Source organism: Erinaceus europaeus, chromosome 9 (genome assembly GCF_950295315.1).
Source record: "Erinaceus europaeus chromosome 9, mEriEur2.1, whole genome shotgun sequence".
Taxonomy (NCBI): domain Eukaryota; kingdom Metazoa; phylum Chordata; class Mammalia; order Eulipotyphla; family Erinaceidae; genus Erinaceus; species Erinaceus europaeus.
In genome coordinates this window covers 44,686,879-44,704,064 of record NC_080170.1, presented here as the reverse complement: position 1 = coordinate 44,704,064, position 17,186 = coordinate 44,686,879, and the positions used below count along the sequence as shown (strand labels likewise).

At 48.1% G+C, this 17,186-nt stretch overlaps 1 protein-coding gene across 12 annotated transcripts in view; it reads right to left on the bottom strand.

Moving 5' to 3' along the window:
• Positions 1-17,186, bottom strand: part of CACNA1E (calcium voltage-gated channel subunit alpha1 E) — a 558,522-nt gene that overhangs the window by 392,091 nt on the left and 149,245 nt on the right. For 4 of the 12 annotated variants that reach the window (XM_060197783.1, XM_060197782.1, XM_060197788.1 and 1 more), the window contains exons 1-2: positions 10,644-10,765; positions 10,076-10,493 (exon numbers count right to left, since the gene is read on the bottom strand). The exons of 3 other annotated variants lie outside the window; for them this stretch is intronic. In XM_060197783.1, coding sequence (XP_060053766.1) covers positions 10,076-10,493; positions 10,644-10,731 — 506 coding nt within the window. In that variant the 5' untranslated portion in view covers positions 10,732-10,765. Of the gene's footprint in view, positions 1-10,075; positions 10,494-10,643; positions 10,769-17,186 lie in introns of those variants that run through there. 5 more of the 12 variants (XM_060197793.1, XM_060197792.1, XM_060197787.1 and 2 more) reach the window with 3 other exon arrangements.

Here is a 17,186-nt window from a genome sequence, read left to right as displayed (position 1 = left end):
TATGTGTGCTTGTGTGTCTGTGGCATTGATGGGTGTGTTCTTCAGCACCTCGTATCTCCTTTTCTTCATCCATCACGGCCAAGAGAAATACCCAAGACTCAGCCACAATCACAGAAAGGCAATGGCATGGTGGTGAGGGATGCAGGGAGCTCTAGGTGGAGGCTGAAACCTGGGTTTTCCCTTCTCTGAAAGGTCTTCTTAACCTTCAGACTTAGTGTCCTGATCTGGGACAGGCTGGTGTCCACAGGTGCCCTTCAATCCATGAGTCACACAGCTTCCAAGTGAGGCTTTGACTGCAGTACACAGATATAACCACTTGGGGGCACCATAAAACAAGGAGAAAAGTTCTATTGAGGAAAAGTGGGAATATGAAAATTATGCAGCTGGCACAAGAGGGCGCAAATTTTTCCCTTTTTGGGGGGAGGATTTTTGTTAGTTTTTTAATTTTGTTTTGTTGTTTTGAGTTTTGTTTTAGTATTTTCCCCACAAATGTGGCAGAGGTGGGCAGAATGTCTTCCTGTGTTGGCATATTCAGGAGTTGTATGTCTGGTCTGTCTCTCATCCTGGCCTGACCCACTCTGGCAGAGTGGGGGAGGTGAGTCTGGCAGACCTACTCCTCAACCCAAACTGAGACCCTTCTCCCCAGTCTGCTCCTTCCTGATGTGGCCTTGAAGAGAAGAACAGAGAAACATGTAGCCTGACAAAGAATGACTCAGTGCTCTGAGGAGGGCTCCCTCTCCTTTCTCTCCTGGCTTCCATGGCTCCTATAAGAGTGCTTGGTCAGGATCAGCGGTAGCACAGCAGGTTAAGTGCACATAGCGCTAAGCGCAAGGACTAGTGTAGGGATCCCAGTTCAAGCCCTCAGCTCCCCACCTGCAGGGGAGTCGCTTCACAGGCGGTGAAGCAGGTCTGCAGGTCTATCTTTCTCTCGCCCTCTCTGTCTTCCCCTCCGCTCTCCATTTCTCTCTGTCCTGTCTAATGACATCAATAACAACAATAATAAAAATAATCACAACACGATTAAAAAAAGAGTTCTTGGTCACTGACTCACCCATGGAGAGGGGGAGTCCTGGCACTGAATGGGGGGGGTGGATCCTTGCCAGGAGGGCTTCAAAGGAAAGGCATGTAATGTAAAGAATGGAAAATACTGATCAAATCCTGATGGCTTGCATCTCTGGTAGCCAGGTAACAGCAGTTCCTCCAAAGATGCTCTATGAAGACTTGGTACACCAGGGGTACAAGGTGTCTACATTCTTACGGCTTCCAGAGCTGATCAGGATTCCAGAAAACAGGTCCTTGCTGGCCTTATCCTGATGTCCTGTGGGTGATGGTAATACTGTATTCCTGGGGTCCACTGGCACATGCTTGGGTTTCAGTACATCAGTTACACTGAGACCCCAGTGCCTGCACTCCAGGGGGCTAGGTGCTACATGGCCGCAAGTCATGTGTCCTTAGGGCCAAGACAACTGGCATCTGAAGAAGTGAACTCACCCTGTCTACAGCAGTAGGGGGTGATCGGGACTGTAGGACCCTGAGACTTCTAGCCCTTCTTACAAGCAACAAACTCACATTCTAAATAGGCTCATCCAACAAAGCACTTGGATTCAACTGAATACATTCTACCCAGATACTTTTCCAGCTATGATGTGTCTTCAGGTTCTAGGATTCTAAGAAGTGAGCCAGATGATGCCTGACTGTTGGTCAGGGGCAGCGTGTGAAATGACATGCCCACTTATCCTGACTCATTCTGTATGGAGTTAGCTACCTTCCAAAAGGCCAGAGAAAAACCAGCCTGATGGCCTTTCAAATTCAACTGGAAGGTCTCTGAGTAGAGATGTCTGTTTGCTTAGAGATTTTGTAGCTCGTGGAGAGTACGGTGTGAATGCTGACTGGATACTGAAGCTCTCATCTCTCCCAATCTGTCTATCCCAGCCACTGCCTGCCCCCAAGTCAGTACCAGGGGGCATGAGACAAAAAGGGGTTTACAGGCCTGGGCCCTCTGACCTTACAAAAAAGAATAGTTTCTGCAAAGCACCAGCATTGGGGCCCCAACTCCTCATCTGTTAATGAGACACCCACCAAACAAGATGGCAGTGATAGTGATGATGGTGATGGTGGTGATGTTCTAGTCTGTGATTAAAATGTCTTGATTAAAGGGTTGAGAGGTCAATGATGGGGACACTGCAATGGCCCAAGTGACAGTGGTTTAGAAGAGTGCTCAGTGGCATGGGGATGTGTTTGGAAGACAGATACCAAGTGTTGGGAGGGAGAGAGGAGGGGAGGGGAAAAGAGAAGCAAAGGCCTGTGGTTTGAGTTGACTGGGCAGTGTCAGTGTCACTTTGCTGGGAAATTGTGCCGATGCAGTCACATCTGCCATATTGTCCCCTCAGGCTACTGCTAGTTCCCACGAGAGTTGGGACATTCTAGGAGTGCCTGTTCAGCCATGTTGTGCCCTCAGGGCATTGTCTATATCCCCGCGATATCTGGAGTGCTTTGGTTACTCCTCCCCCCTCCCATTCTCATGAGAGTTATCATCCTATCCTGGAGTGCTATGGTTACTCCTCCCCCTTCCCATTCTCATGAAAGCTACTCCTATAAAAGCCCTTCTTTTTCCGCACCTCACTCTCTTGCCAGCGCTTCACTCCGGTGTTCAGATGCAGGAAAGGTTACTGCGTGAGGCGGCCATTTTCGCTACCTCCACGTGGCCCAACCTGCCTCTCTAGCACCCAACTCTGAGGTGCCAGTGCAAATAAAGATTTGTGTTTCCTCTTCGCTCCGGACCCCCTCTCTCTCTTCTCCGCAGCCCGCACACAACAACATCACTTAGTAAGATGGGGATGGTGGAGGGGGCCAGGCTGGGACTGGAGAGCACCTAGAGTCTCTGTAATACTAATTTTTGGAATCTGATCAGACCATGGGATGGAGGTGGCCTGCTGACACTGCTGCTCTCATGGTTCTCTGAAATCTCCTCTTGGGAATCATCTGCAAGGCTGTGAACCTGCTCCTGTCCCCCAGGTACCTGCAGACAACAGGCCCCAATAGTCTTGGGCTCTGATGAGCCCCCATCCACACATGAGATCTAATAAATGGAGTCAGACTAACACTGGCTAGTGACATGAGTCCAGCCTGAATCTCCCGTGTGCCCAGTCATGTTGTTTGTTCCTTTTACACATGTTTACTAAACATCGATTCTGGGCCAGGCACGGTGCTCAGTGATTAGACACAAAGGGAGCAGACAGGGTTCTCTATTTTATTGATATGGGGGCAAAGACACATAAACAGGCAATTACAATGCAGTGCACGATAAGTACTATGATTACGGAAATAATGCTTCTTTCTTTACAGAGTAAGTTGTACCAACCTACGCAGACTTTAAAGTTATACATAATTTCCTTTCATCCAAATCCATAAGCAATAATAGTCCCATATGAAATGTTTCTATCCTTTTATAACAGCACCTATGGTTTCCACTAGAAAAAATAACCCATGCAGATCACCAAGTACACAGACAGGGTTAGTGATTGGTGGCCAGCATTATGAAGACCTGGGCCTTGATTTGCTCTCATACAAGTCAGGAAAATCAACAGCTGGCCCACAGGATCATTGTGAGGGTCAAGTGAGATCTTATCTCTTAAAACATTTGGTAAGTTGGAAAGAATTCTATCAAAGGAGCCAGGCAATGGTGTACTTGGTTGAGTGTACACATTACCATGTGCAAGGATCCAGGTTCGAGCCCCTGATTCCCACTTATAGGGGAGACACTTCACAAAAAGGAAAGCAGGTCTGTAAGTCTCTTTCCCTCTCTTTCTCTCTCCCCCTCTCTCTCCCTCTCCCCCCTCTCTCTCTATATATATATTCCCTCCCCTCTTAATTTCTCTGTCCTACCAATAAAATATGAGTGAGGGAGGAAAAAATGGCCACCATGAGTGATAGATTCTTAGTACTGACACCGAGTCCCAGCAGTTACCCTGGCGGCAATAAAATGAGGAGGAGGAGATGAAGAAGAATTCTATCAAAACAGAAAAACATTATTACCAAAACATAGTTTCATGCCCACTCAAAAATACAGCAGGCAAAGGGACCAGGTTGAGTGCATGTTACAGTGCTCAAGAACCCGGGTTCAAGCCCCCGGTCCCCACCTGCAGAGGGAAAGCTTTGCAAGTGGTGAAGTAGGGCTGCAGGTGTCTCTCTTTCTCTCTCCCTCTCTATCTCCCTTACTCTCTAGATTTCTGGCTATCTCTATCCAATAAATAAAGATAAAAAAATACACTAGACAAGGCAAGGCATACTCAGTATTACCCAAGAAGTCCCCAGAACCCACATTTGGGGCCAAGGAAAGTTTCTTACAGGATCTGTGAGAAATAACATCTGTATACAAAAATATGCTTCTTCTGAATTACCTACCATCTACCCACAGAAGACAAAGACCCTTCTCTGAGGTCCCCTCCTACTGCTTCACTCCTCACCCTCCTGGCACTCAAGTCACTCAGCCAGAGACCAGAGAAGCCAGGAATTTCTCAGGCTGATTCCCGGTCTCCTTCGTGCATCACTAGAGTCCTGAGCCGGTGCCAAGGAGACCGCAGTTGTAAAGCCAGCATGTGTGGCGGGGGCTGTCAGCTGTGTGGGTGGTGGGACTGGCACTGAGAGGGGGCAGGGAAGCTGCAGGGCTACTGCCAGAGACACCATCCTGGTGTCCTACCACACAAGCCCATGCCCTGACAAGGGACTCGGCTGCAGGGTCTGGTGCTAGGAGAACCCTGTCTATGGAACCTAAGTCAGGAGGCAGGAGACAGAAAAGAGGAGAAGGACACAAGGTCCTGTGCAACCCTGAGAAGACACAAGGTCCTGTGCAACCCTGAGAAGATGCCCCAGTTTCTCCCAGGCTGCTCAGCTGGAGGGCCTTGTGCAGCCAGCAGCCTGGATGCCCACAAGGCTGCCCCAAGGAGCTGGGGTCTCTCTCCCAGGAAGGCATGTAGTAGGAATGGGTACCAATTCCCCAGTGATTTATGTCACTCTGCTTTCAACAGACTTTCTGTGAGCCAGCTATATCCAAGGCATTGTCCTGAAGATAAGGCAAAGTTTCATTTTACAAGGCGTCTGCACGTTAGTGTAGGAGACAGACACGCACTCAGGCAACACATGTGCATGCGCCTGGGTGTGTGGAGGAAGTGACAGGCAAGGCTGTGATGAAAATTAAGAGAAATAAAGAGAGTGACAGTGTGGGTGTGCTGTCCTTCAGGGGTCATAGGGAAGATCTGAGCAGTGACCTAGATGAAGGGGGTGGGTGCCCTGCTGGTCTGTGGGGACAGAGCACTCTAGGCAGAAAAAGAAGCAGAAACAGGAGGTGGGAGTGGGCTAAGTGTGTTAAAGGCACAGCACTACCGGAGTGGGGGGTGGGAAGGAAACATAAAGAGCGGAAGCCAATGATGCCTGTGCACTCTGGGGAAGGTACAGAGAGGCCAAGAGAGAGGAGGCAGAGGCATCACAAGGGCCTTACAAGCCAAGCTAAGCACACTGGACTCTGTTGTGGATAAGAAAGGAAGCAAGCTATCAAGAGGCTCTGAGCAGATGACTGGTAATGATGCATTTCTGAAGACTGGTGGAAACTATGTAGTATCCTTCCAACTCCTTTTTTTTTTTTTAGGAGGCAGACTCTCTTTTGTTTTTATTATCTTTATTTATTGGATAGAGAAAGCCAAAAATTGAGAGAAAATGGGGAGATAAGAGAGAAAGAGAGAGGGAGACCTGCAGCCCTGCTTCACCACTTGTGAAGCTTTCCTCATGCAGGCAGGGACTGGGGGCTTGAATCCAGGTCCTTGTGCACTGTAATGTGTGCCTTCAACCAGGTGTGCCACCACCCTGCCCCCTCCCTCCAACTCCTTTGAAAAGCCTTCCCCTAACAGCAGGGGGTACAGAGGAAGGCTCTTCAGCTGCAGTGAGAAAAATGGACTCTAGAAGGGAGGTTAGTTAATAAGACAAGGTTGCAGTAATTCTTTCCAGCAAGCTACACCAGCCTCATCTGATCATGGCAAAGATGAAAAGAATTGGAAGTATTTAGAAAGTGCTGGGTATCTAGCAAGTACCATGTCAGTATTTGTTTTGTGAAAACAGAAATATAAATAAATACAAGGTGATCTAGACCGCAGAGATAGTAACAGAAGCACCGAAATGTAATCCAAAACATGCTGAAAGGAGAGCTCATGGAGATTGGCAAGAATTGGGTGTCAGTATGTGAGAAATCAAGATGGCTCCCACATTTCTGGTCCAGGCAACAGAAACCAACAGCTGTTTACTGAGACAGGAGAAGCATGTTATGTCTGAGCTGCATGTGGACACACAAGTGGAGATGCCCAGTAAGTTGGTGGCATCTGCAATTTCAAGAAGAGGTTTTGGTTGGAGTTCCCCAACATGGTGGTAACTAAAGATCTGGGGCTGGGTGAGCACACTGAAAATAAATGTGGGGGGAGACAAGACCAGGAGGAGGAGAAGGAAGAGGAGGAGGAGGAGGAGCAGGAGGAGAACTGGGTTCTGCACCCTCCAGTGTCTGGCGACTAGGGGAAAAAAAGAAGGAGAAATTGAGGCATGAGTGGCAAGGCAGGAAAAGAGCCAAGAGTGCTGTTGTGAAGGCCACATGAGGAAAGTTTCTAGAAAAAGGGGTTGAAAGCCATCCAATGCTGCTGCTGCTGCTGCTGCTGCCACCAGTAGGTCACAGGAGATGGACACCTGGCCATCCTTTGGACTTGACAATGTCGAGGTCAAGAGTGATACAGCAGAGCTGTCTGTTTAGTGGAACAAAGCAAGACTGGGGTGGGCTCCAGAGGGACATTGAAGACAGGAAGTACAGACAAGTACACCAGATCTCCATGTGGAGCACACAGGTTGGTGGGACTGAGACACAGAGGTGTGGCTGGCTGGGACGAAGGGCTTGGGGTCAGCGTGGGAGGAGTTCACAGAAGTGGTTGCAGTCACTGCTCCTTCCCACTTAAAGTGGAAGCAAGAGTAGTTCTGGGCTATAAATGAGCTAGCAGGCATTATGGGGTTTGAGGAGCAAGGTGGGTTATGATATATCCATCTGGGGCCGAGACCTCAAATAGATCCCTCTCTCCATTGTCACTAGTCATCTCCATCAGGAACAATATAATGGACCCCTTTGGGGGTCCCCATAGTACCTTGCCCTCAATGTGGATCAACAATGGTAGAGAATGTTCCATCCTCCAAAGGGAGGTTAGATAGCAAACTCGACCTACCACCTGAGGAAGATGGGTCCTGAAATTAATGCAACTCAGAGCGTTCTTACTCATGACCACAGACTACAAGCTCAGACCTACAGGAATGCAGAGGTTACACAGGCTCCTATGTTGACTATGAGCCCAGATCAAATCAATGAGACTTACAGTCAACAATATTTATGCACTTTTCCCATATTTGGGAGCTACTCTTTTCTTCCCTGATCCAACTTTCTAGCCCTCCTTCCAGCCATGACATCATCTCCCCAGACAATAACTTGGGTCCACCTGCATATCAGAGGTCAGGCTCAGGCAAAAACTAGTAAAGTCATGGGCCCTTTGGAATATACCTAAAATAGACCTACTAGCTATTTCCAAAATGGAGACCCCAAATCTTCATCTGCAATATTCTTGCCTTTAGGTTCATGACTAGTCAGCAATTTGTTCAGCTTTATATGTTAACTCTTTTTTCAGCCACCAAGTTCCAGATGCTACCGTGATACCAGCTGGACTTCCCTGGGCAGACCCCACCAATGTGACCTGGAGCCCCACTTCCCCAGAGCCCTACCCCACTAGGAAAAGAGAGAGGCTGGGAGTATGGATTGACCTGTCAACACCCATATTCAGTGAGGAAGCAATTACAGAAGCCAGACCTTCCACCTTCTGCACCCCATAATGTTCCTGGGTCCATACTCCCAGAGGGTTATAGAATAGGGAAGCTATCAGGGGAGGGGATGGGATACAAAGTTCTGGTGTTGAGAACTGTGTGGAATTGTACCCCTCTTATCCTATGGTCTTGTGTCTTGCCAGTGTTTCCATTTTATAAAAAATTTTTTAAAGATATCTATCTAGTCACTCAAATGACCAAGACCTCTTTCTCATACATGCATGGTCTTCACTCACAGTTCCTGACTCCCAGCTGTCAAACCCTTGGAATTTCCTATGGGATGAGCATGATGAAGACCTCTGGAAGCACCAAAGGATGGAGCTGGTTGTCTGGGAGAACCAACCATGTCAGCAGAGAGCTACAACCCCAGTCCTCACCTAGAGCTTGGAAGAAATGTGAAGGGCAGTTGGTTGGACTAATCATCAATGTTAGTGACTTAATCAATCATGCCTAAAATTTTCAAGTTCCATAAAAACTCAAGAGGGGATTGGCAAGATAGTTCACCTGAGTAGTGCACCTGTTCTGTCATGCATGAGACCCAGGTTTGAACACTGCTCCCATGGCAGTGAAATAAAATTTAGTGCTACTGAGTCTTTCCTCTTTTCTTGTTTCTATTTTTAAAAAAAGTTGACCTGCAGTGGGAAAGCCCTGGTGATAACAATAAAATTACGTGACTTGACATGGTCTAGAGATCTTCCAGGTTGGTAGACATGTGGCGACTTGGAGAGACAGAGCACCTGGGGAGGGCATGGCAGCTCCTAGGCCTTACCTCATGCCTGTCCCTCTACATCTCCTCTGGCTGACTGTTCCTGAGTCACATCTTTCATAATAAATTTGTCACCAAGTCAAGCTCAGAATACATGCGTGTTCTGAGCTCTGAATGGCACAGGAAGATGAACAGCACATTTTGCTGTGTGCTGGGTGCCTGATTCTTCTCTGAATCCCTCAAACTCACTACATGGATGAATGAATAACTGAATGAATGAAACAAACAATAGATTAACATCCACAGGAAAAGATGACCAGAGAGCACCAATCGACTCCCAGTGACACCCTCCATCATGTCCAATGAACACAGGTGAGTAAATTTCATCATGGCCACCACTATCAGAAGCACCTACTTATTGATAGACTGTCCCCTTGAACTTGATGATATCTAGCATTTCAACAGTCTAGGACAAGAGGAGTTAAACGCCTGTGGATCACAACATGCAAACATGAAGAATAAACACTGGCATCCAAGGTAAAGTCCTATATGTAGTGACTGAGAATGAACTGACATACTATCTTTTTAAATCCCAAATTATCAATGGGCATCTATTAGTTTAAAGACAGCCTAAGACAAAACATAAATCTTCATGTTCTATTTTAAATTATTAGAAATAAAGTCTAAGGAGGGAACCACATTTCTTAGTCAATTTCTTCCACACACTGATGACTTGCTTGCATGAATCATCCATCCAGGATGAGTAGAAAGGGGGTTAGCAGTGATTCTGGAAGGGAAACCCAGACAGGATTGGTGGCCTAGTTGGTTTGTATTTAGGACTTTTTAAAGCTTTATTTTTTGTATTTATTTATTTACTTACTTACTTATTTGATAAGACAGAAATTGAGAGGGAGGGGAGAGAGAGAGGGAGAGACAGAGAAACACCTGTGGGCGTGCTTCACTACTTGTCCACTGTAACGTGTTGCATTCAGCCAGACGTGCCACCACCTGGACTTTATTTTTTAAGGATTTTTCCACTTTAAAATATTTTGTTTATTTGATCTTTAATGAGAGAGAGCTGGCGGAGGTGGGGGTGGGGGTGAGAGTGGGAAGACCAGAGCACTGGTCAGCTCTGTTTTAAGTTGGTGTTGCAGGCTGAACCTAGAAACTTGGAGCCTCAGGCATTAAAGTTGTTTGCATAAGCATTATGCTGTCTCCCCAGCCCCACCTGGTTTTCAAAAGCCTCTCTTTGTTTGGAAGTTGGAGTGAGAAGCAAAAACTAGCAGAAGCTAGCAGTAAACTGGGTGTGGCGGAGGAAGTGGAGGGAGCCTGGCTGTGGACTTCGGGACCTCGACGAGTTTTGGTGCAGCCTCTGGCGGGTTCTCAGAAGCGCCCGACGCACGCTGGGCCCCTACCCTCCACCTGACCACACCGCTCACCACCCCGTCCAGCTCCGCAAGCCACGCGGGTACTCACTCCCACTCCTTGCGCCGCGCCTGCGGAGTGCTCTGCATCTTGTGCGCCTCGTGGGCCTTGATGATGTCTCTCTGCTCGATGAGGCCCCCGCGCCGCCGCTTCATCACGTCGGGGCTCACCGGCAGGAAGGGGCCGCAGCCGGGCTCCGCGCCCTCCCAGCCCGCGCCCTCGCCCTCCTGCACCGGGAAGAAGAAGTTGTCGAAGCCGGTGGGCGCGGCGCGGGGCGAGGCCGGCAGCATCCCCGCCTGGTCGGAGGCGTCGGCCTCCAGCCTCCATGCCTCCTCCCCGGGCAGCGCCAGCACGTGGCGGCCCGCGGGCCCCGCCTCAGGGCTCCCCGCTGCCGGGCAGGGGGCGGGCTCGGGCAGCCTGCGGCCAGGGCTCGGTCCACGCATCTCTGGCACCATCGCAGAACATTGCTCTGCTGGAGGAACGGGTGGGAGGCGGGGTGGGGTGGGGGCGGAGGGGCAGGCACAGGAGAAACAGAAGAGAGAGGTTAATGGACCAAACTCCTCGGGAGGCTCCAGGCTGGCTGGGGGCCCCTTTAGCCCCCCACACGGTAGGGACTCACTCAAGCCCGGCTTGCTCGGGAGCACCCACTGCTGATCAGAGTGGGTGCCGGGGGTGGCGGGTCCAGAGATAAGCATAGTGGTGTTCATTGACTTTCTGCCCCTTAATCTTCTCAGTCCACCACACTTGATCCGGGTAAAGAAATGCCTCCGGCCAGGTGTTGGCGCACCTGGTTGAGAGCAAATGTTACAAAGTGCAAGGGCCCACGCTCTACCCCTCACCCACCCACCCACCTAAAGGGGGAAAGCTTTGTGAGTGGTGAAGCAAGGCTGCAGGTGTCTCTCTGTCTCTGTCCCTCTCTATCACCCCCTTCCTTCTCGATTTCTGGCTGTCTCTATCCAATAAATAAACAAAAAAAAGAAAGAAAAAAAGGAAGGAAGCTAAAAAGAAAGAAGGAATGAAAGGAAAAGAAGATAGAAAGAAAGAAAAGAAGTGCTGGTTGCCAGTGATCCAGGGCCTGAACCAGAAAAAGCCGCCTTTGGCCACCTAGGGGTCCTCTGAGACAGGGAGCTGGCTGTGCTCCCCCTTTGGTGGGGAAGGAGGCCCTCTGCCCCTGCCAGAACTTCCCTTGTGCCCCAGATCTTCTGAGAAAGACCCTTTTCCCCAACATCAGCCAAGAGGCCTAAGGAACTAGTTTCCACCAAGGAGCTCCTTCCTCCTTTCCTTTTTTAAAAAAAATATATACTTTATTTTTATTGCCACCAGGGTTATTGGGTTATCAGTACCTGCAGACCAAATCCACCATCCAGGCAGCCATTTTCCCCATATCTATCTATCTATCTATCTTTATTTGACAGGACAGAAATTGAGGGAGATAGGGGAGGAAGAGAGGGAAAGAGAGAGAGAGCTGCAGCACTACTTCATTTGTGAAGCTTCCCCCTTTAGGTGAGGACCAGGGACCTGAACTCAGGTCCTTACACAAGGCAATGTGTGTGTTCAAGCATGCATGCCATCAGCCAGCCCCTCCTCTTCCTCCTTTCCTAAGGCATACCTCAGAAATCCTGGGGAGCAGTGAGAACTGAGGAGCCTCTGACAGCTCCCCTGAGTCTTTCCTTTTACCTGCCAAGGAGGAGGTGGCTGGGTTTGCCTATGAGAATCATATTCATTCCATCCACACCGAGGGCCAACTATGGGCTAGGTACTTAGTCTGCACCCACCCCATGGAAGTAAAGAGGGGAATAATTACTGATTGTCAGGTGCACCGGACCTTAGTCATGTGAGGTATGTGCTCTATCACTGAGTTGCACCCCCAGCATTGAAGAACCACAATATGTTGTGCTGCCATTGTTGGGGGCAGGGGTGGCCTGGTGTCTGTCTGAGTTCAGTAGTGGGGTGGTAGGTTAGCTCATCTGGAGGTGCATAAAGGGCAAGGTTTTAACAGAACTTGCCTGAGGGGAAGAGGAGAAGACTACAGGCCACAGAGCAAGTGTAGCTGGTCTTCTCAGGCCTGCAGACATCACACCCCAAAGCACCTGTACCAGCACATGGTGATTGGCTCTATAGACTTAGTCACCGAGGCTGGGTCAAGGGAGCAAGGTGGCACAGGGCCTGGAATGAACTTGGAAGGGAAGAGAAATGAAGGAGAAAAAAGACATTTCAAGCCCTGCTAGCAGTTGGGTGGGTCCCTCGAAAGAGTGACTCATGTTCCTCACGTTGTCATTCTGTCTCAACTCGACTTGATGGGTTTTAAATTTATCCTTCATTCCTACGATGTTTAAATGTCTCTCCCTCCCCACACACAGGCACACTTCCCTCCTGGGTAACTCCCACCCTTCCCAGACTTTGGCACCCCAGAATCTCAGTGTTGCCTGTATCCTCATGTCTTCCTACTGCAGGGGATCCCACGTCAGGCTCCTGACCATGCCTGGGTCACCATGACCTGGCTGCTGGCCTCTGTATCTTGACCACCCGCCCCATTTGTTACTGGATACCCCCTTCCCAGACACTTTGCCAATTTGAATCACATCTTTGCCAAATTATAGCAGCAGCAATATGCACTACAGAGCTCTTGCTTCCACAGAATCAATTTTACGAATATCAAAACATGAAATTATCTCATCTCTCCTTTAAGAATTCTTGTGAAACAACCCTTCTATTATTGATACAAGCATTCAACAGTGGAATCTGTCGCCCTCACCGCCTGCCAAGCCGGCCAGTCCTCAGGTCTGGCTATCATCAAGCCCGGAGAAACAAGAGCTGCCATCTCAGGCAGTTTAGACGAGATGGGATCACACATTCCAAGGACACCTGAATTGGCTCTATATTTAGCTCTCCCCAAACCCAGCCTCACAATCCTGACATTCCTTGAGTTCCCTAAGATCCAGGATTGTGTCTTATCTTTCTAGACTGAACACCTCGTTCTGAGTTCAATATGCAGTCAGTGGTCATTAGCATTGCTCACCAAATATTCCAATTCTTCCCCATTCCAAAAGAGCCAGGTACACCCCTGGCTCCTAGGATTCATCGTGTCACACAACCAGTCTGGTCAATGAGCTGTGAGCACGGTGTGCATTTCACCTCAAAATTAAGCTTCTTTCATCTCTTTCTCTCTTTCTTTCTTCCTTTCTCTCTCTCTTTCTTTCTTTCTTTTTTTAAAGTGGGAGCAAGATAATAAACCCAGGCCTTTAAACATGCATGGTATCATGGCTGAGAGGCCTCCTCAGTCCATTTGTTTCCATTACACTGCATATTCTTGAGAGAGGGGAGTGGGACAGGAGAGACACTAGAGTTCCACTCCACTGTCTATGCAGCTCCTTCAGTGCTGTCCATCAGGCTCCTGTATAGTGCCAACTTGAACCCAGGGCCTCACAAACAGCAAGGCATGTGCTCTATCTGTTAAACTACTTCCTGGCCCTAAGGTCAAAGATTTAAATGCAAGATCTCTGGAGATTCCAATCTAGCATAACTGGCAAACTCTCTACAAAGGACCAAACTGTAAACAGTTTATAGAATTTACAAGCACTGTATTAGAGAGAATTTCGGTCCTGTGGTCTTTGTCTCTCTCTTTCTCTTTTCCTTTGTGTTGATCTTGAGCCTGTATGTAGGAAGTAAGCTGGCCCAAGACTTCTCCAAGTCCACATTTCTTATATGTATATTTATTTATTTATTATTGCATAGAGACAGAAAGAAGTTGAGATGGAAGTGGGGGAGAGAGAGAGACATCTACAGCCCTGCTTCACCACTTGTGAAGCTTTTCCCCTGCAGGTGGAGACCAGAGGCTTGAACCTGGGTCGTTGCATGCTGTAATATAAGCACTTAGCCAGGTGCACCACCGCCTGGCCCCCTCCAAGTCCACATTTCTTTACCTCCAATTCTTACATGCCTAAAGACTGACAGCCAAGGGACACCTGGTTACATGCTGTACCTGGTTAAGTATACACATTACAGTGCACAAGGACTCAGGTTCAAGCCCCTGATCCCCATCTGCAGGGGGAAAGCTTCACAAGTGGTGAAGCAGTGTTACAGTTGTCTCTCTCCACCCTTTTTTTTTTTTCCTCCAGGGTTATCACTGGGATGCCTGCACTGGTCCTTGTGTTTCACGCTATCTGTGCTTAACCCGCTGCACCACCACCCAGCTTCCCTCTTTCCCTTTCTACCTCTCCCTCTCCCCACTCAATTTTTCTCTGTCTCTATCCAATACTCAATAAATAAATGTTTATTTTAATCTTTAAAAAAATATGGAGAGCCACACACATGCCTTTATAGGAGAGTACAAGATTCTACTTTGATTGCTTTAGAAAAAAATGGCCACATATGTCCTTGGCTTGTCTGGGTTTCTGGGGATCTATGACTCACTCTCAGATTCTTCCAGAACGTATGTTTTCTCACTTATTTACTAATGAGAAAGAGAGCAAAGAGGGCAAGACGAACTGAACATCACTGTCACATGTTGCCAGGGACCAAACTCAGGACCTTGTGCTTCTGAGTCCAACATTTATCCAGTACACCAACAACCCCCAGGCCCCAAGCCACTTTCTGGTAAGTGAATACACTAGGGAGATGGGGAAGCTTAAGTCCTTGTAGATGCATTATCTTCATACCCTAAAAATTTTGGAGTTTAGTAAAGAGGAAGCAAGGCTTCCACTGCTGATACCATCAAGTATCATGGACTGGGAGACAGGAATGGGGAGGTGGTGCAGTGGTGTCTTTCTTCTGTCTCCCTCCTCCCTGTAAAATGAAGAAGGAAAACTTGGTCTAGGAGTGGTGTTATCACATTTTTAAAAAATGAAAATAAATAACAATTCAGGCCTAGGAGAGAGCATACCCAGCAGGACATGAATCTTACCCTGCTTGGGAGTGAGATCCAATGTCACATGGGAGCACCATGACATTGCTGGTGGAGGAGCAGTGCTTTAGGGTTGATCTCTCTCTCTCTCTCTCTCTCTCTCTCTCTCACTCTCCCTCTCTGTTTCTATATATCTGAAATGAAAGGAATGAATAAATTGATTGGGAGTGGTGGTAGAATTGTGTGTATGCCAAGACTTCAGCTTCATAAGAAATAAAAGGAAAAGCAAAACCTTTATTTAAAAATAAACAAAAAACAAAGAAACAGACTGTTGGGGCTGCCCTCCAGAGATTCGTATGCATTCCATTTTGGGTGGCCCCAGGAACTTGCATTTTAATTACCCAGCAATCATATACTGAGAAACACCCTCTTAAAGCAGTCCATGAGGGCTGGGTGGTAGCACAGTGGGTTAAGTGCACATAGTACAAAGCACAAGGATCCTGGTTTGAGCCCCCGGCTCCCCACCTGCAGGGGAGTCGCTTCACAAGCGGTGAAGGTGGTCTACAGGTGTCTATCTTCCTCTTCCCTCTCTAACTTTCCCTCCTCTCTCAATTTCCCTCTGTCCTATCCAACAACAACAATAGAAGCAACAACAACAATAACAGTAACAACAACAATGGAAAACAAGATGGCCTCCAGGAGCAGTGGACTCATAGTGTGGGCACTGAGCCTCAGCAATAACCCTAGGAGGAAAAAAAAAAAAAGCAGTCTAAGACCTTAACCTTGTGTTGAGTGGGAAGAGAATATGCTTGAGTGAACTGGAATGTCAGAGGCCCCTAGGACACTGTCTCACTCCCACTTCCACCTTCATCTTCAGTTGAAACCATGCAATAACGTTGCCCAAGCACACCCAGAAGTCTCTGGGCCCACACCCATTCCCTGCTAAGCTCTCCCCTCCCATGAATTGGCATCCCTTCCGGCCCCTCCCACACGTCTCTCCTTATGTCTGTGTTGTTATGGTGACTGCTCACAGATGGGCTAATGTCCAACAGCAGAGGGATAGGCTAGTGAGATTTGAATGTGAATCAAGGAAAACACTCCACTTCAATCACAGAGCCACCCAAGTCCCCTGGAGTTCCCAGACGGGGTGGCCTGGGACAGGAGCTCTGGCTCAGGGGTATGGTTCTCCAACTTGATAGCCAAGTGACCTTTGGCAAGTCACCTCTCTGGGCCAGCATCCTCACCTGAGCAATGAGGGTAATGCTAGAAGCTTCCCTACAGAAGTCTGGGAAAAAGTGACTCAGGCACAAGGGTTGGGACAGCTGAGGAGGGAGTGGAGGCTCAGAGCATGCACATGGGGAAGGATCCCTGTTTCTTCTCATCCCCAAATCCACCTCCAGTTCCACATCTGTGAAATACTCCACAAGAGTAGAAATTTCACAAGCTGATAGTGAAACCTGAAGCAAAGAGCATAATATCTGATGAGAGAGCCTGGCTTATTTTTTAATCCAGAGATAGAAAGATTAAGACACTTTTCTGTCATTTATAATGTGCTTTGGGGGGGGAGGTCTTTCTTGTGAATATGTAGTACAGGAATGGAATCCGGGAACTCATGCATGGAAGGCTTGTGCTCTACTATTGAGTTGTCTTCCTGTTCTGAAAACAACTGATTTGTAGAGAATATCATGGATCACTTGACCATGTTTGGCAGCACATGGTAGCAGTGCCCCAATAGTCTACACCATAAGACCTGGGTGTGCAGCGGGCTGCACCATCAAGGTTTGTGTAATTATACTCTAAAATGTCCACACAGTGACAGAATTTCCCTGATGATGCATTTCTCAGAATATGTCCCTTCCATTAAGCAGACAGCACTGGCAAACAACTCCAAGATACTGTGTTTTCATAGAGTCCTCTCCTCCATCAGTCTATCAACAAGATGTGTGTCAAGCCTCAGGCATGAGAATCCATTTGCATGACCATCATGCTATCTCCCCCACCCTCTTGAACAAATCTTACGAAATGACTATTCTTTTTGACTCAGTGTCACCAGTGAGGAAACTGAGACATGAAAGTATCTGTTTCCCCAGGGTTCCAGTGATTAACTAGTAAAGTCTCCAGTCTAGATCTGACTGCTTCCGATGCCACTGTCCCCTGCTGCATTGCACCAGGCTCTAAGAATGTGACAGTATGACGACAGTAATGGGAATACTATTCTCACATACTGAGTACTTCCTCAGGATCAGGAATCCATGTTTATTAACTGTCCTGTAAGGTCAGCAGCCCTTGAACAACATAGGAGCCACTTGCACATGGATC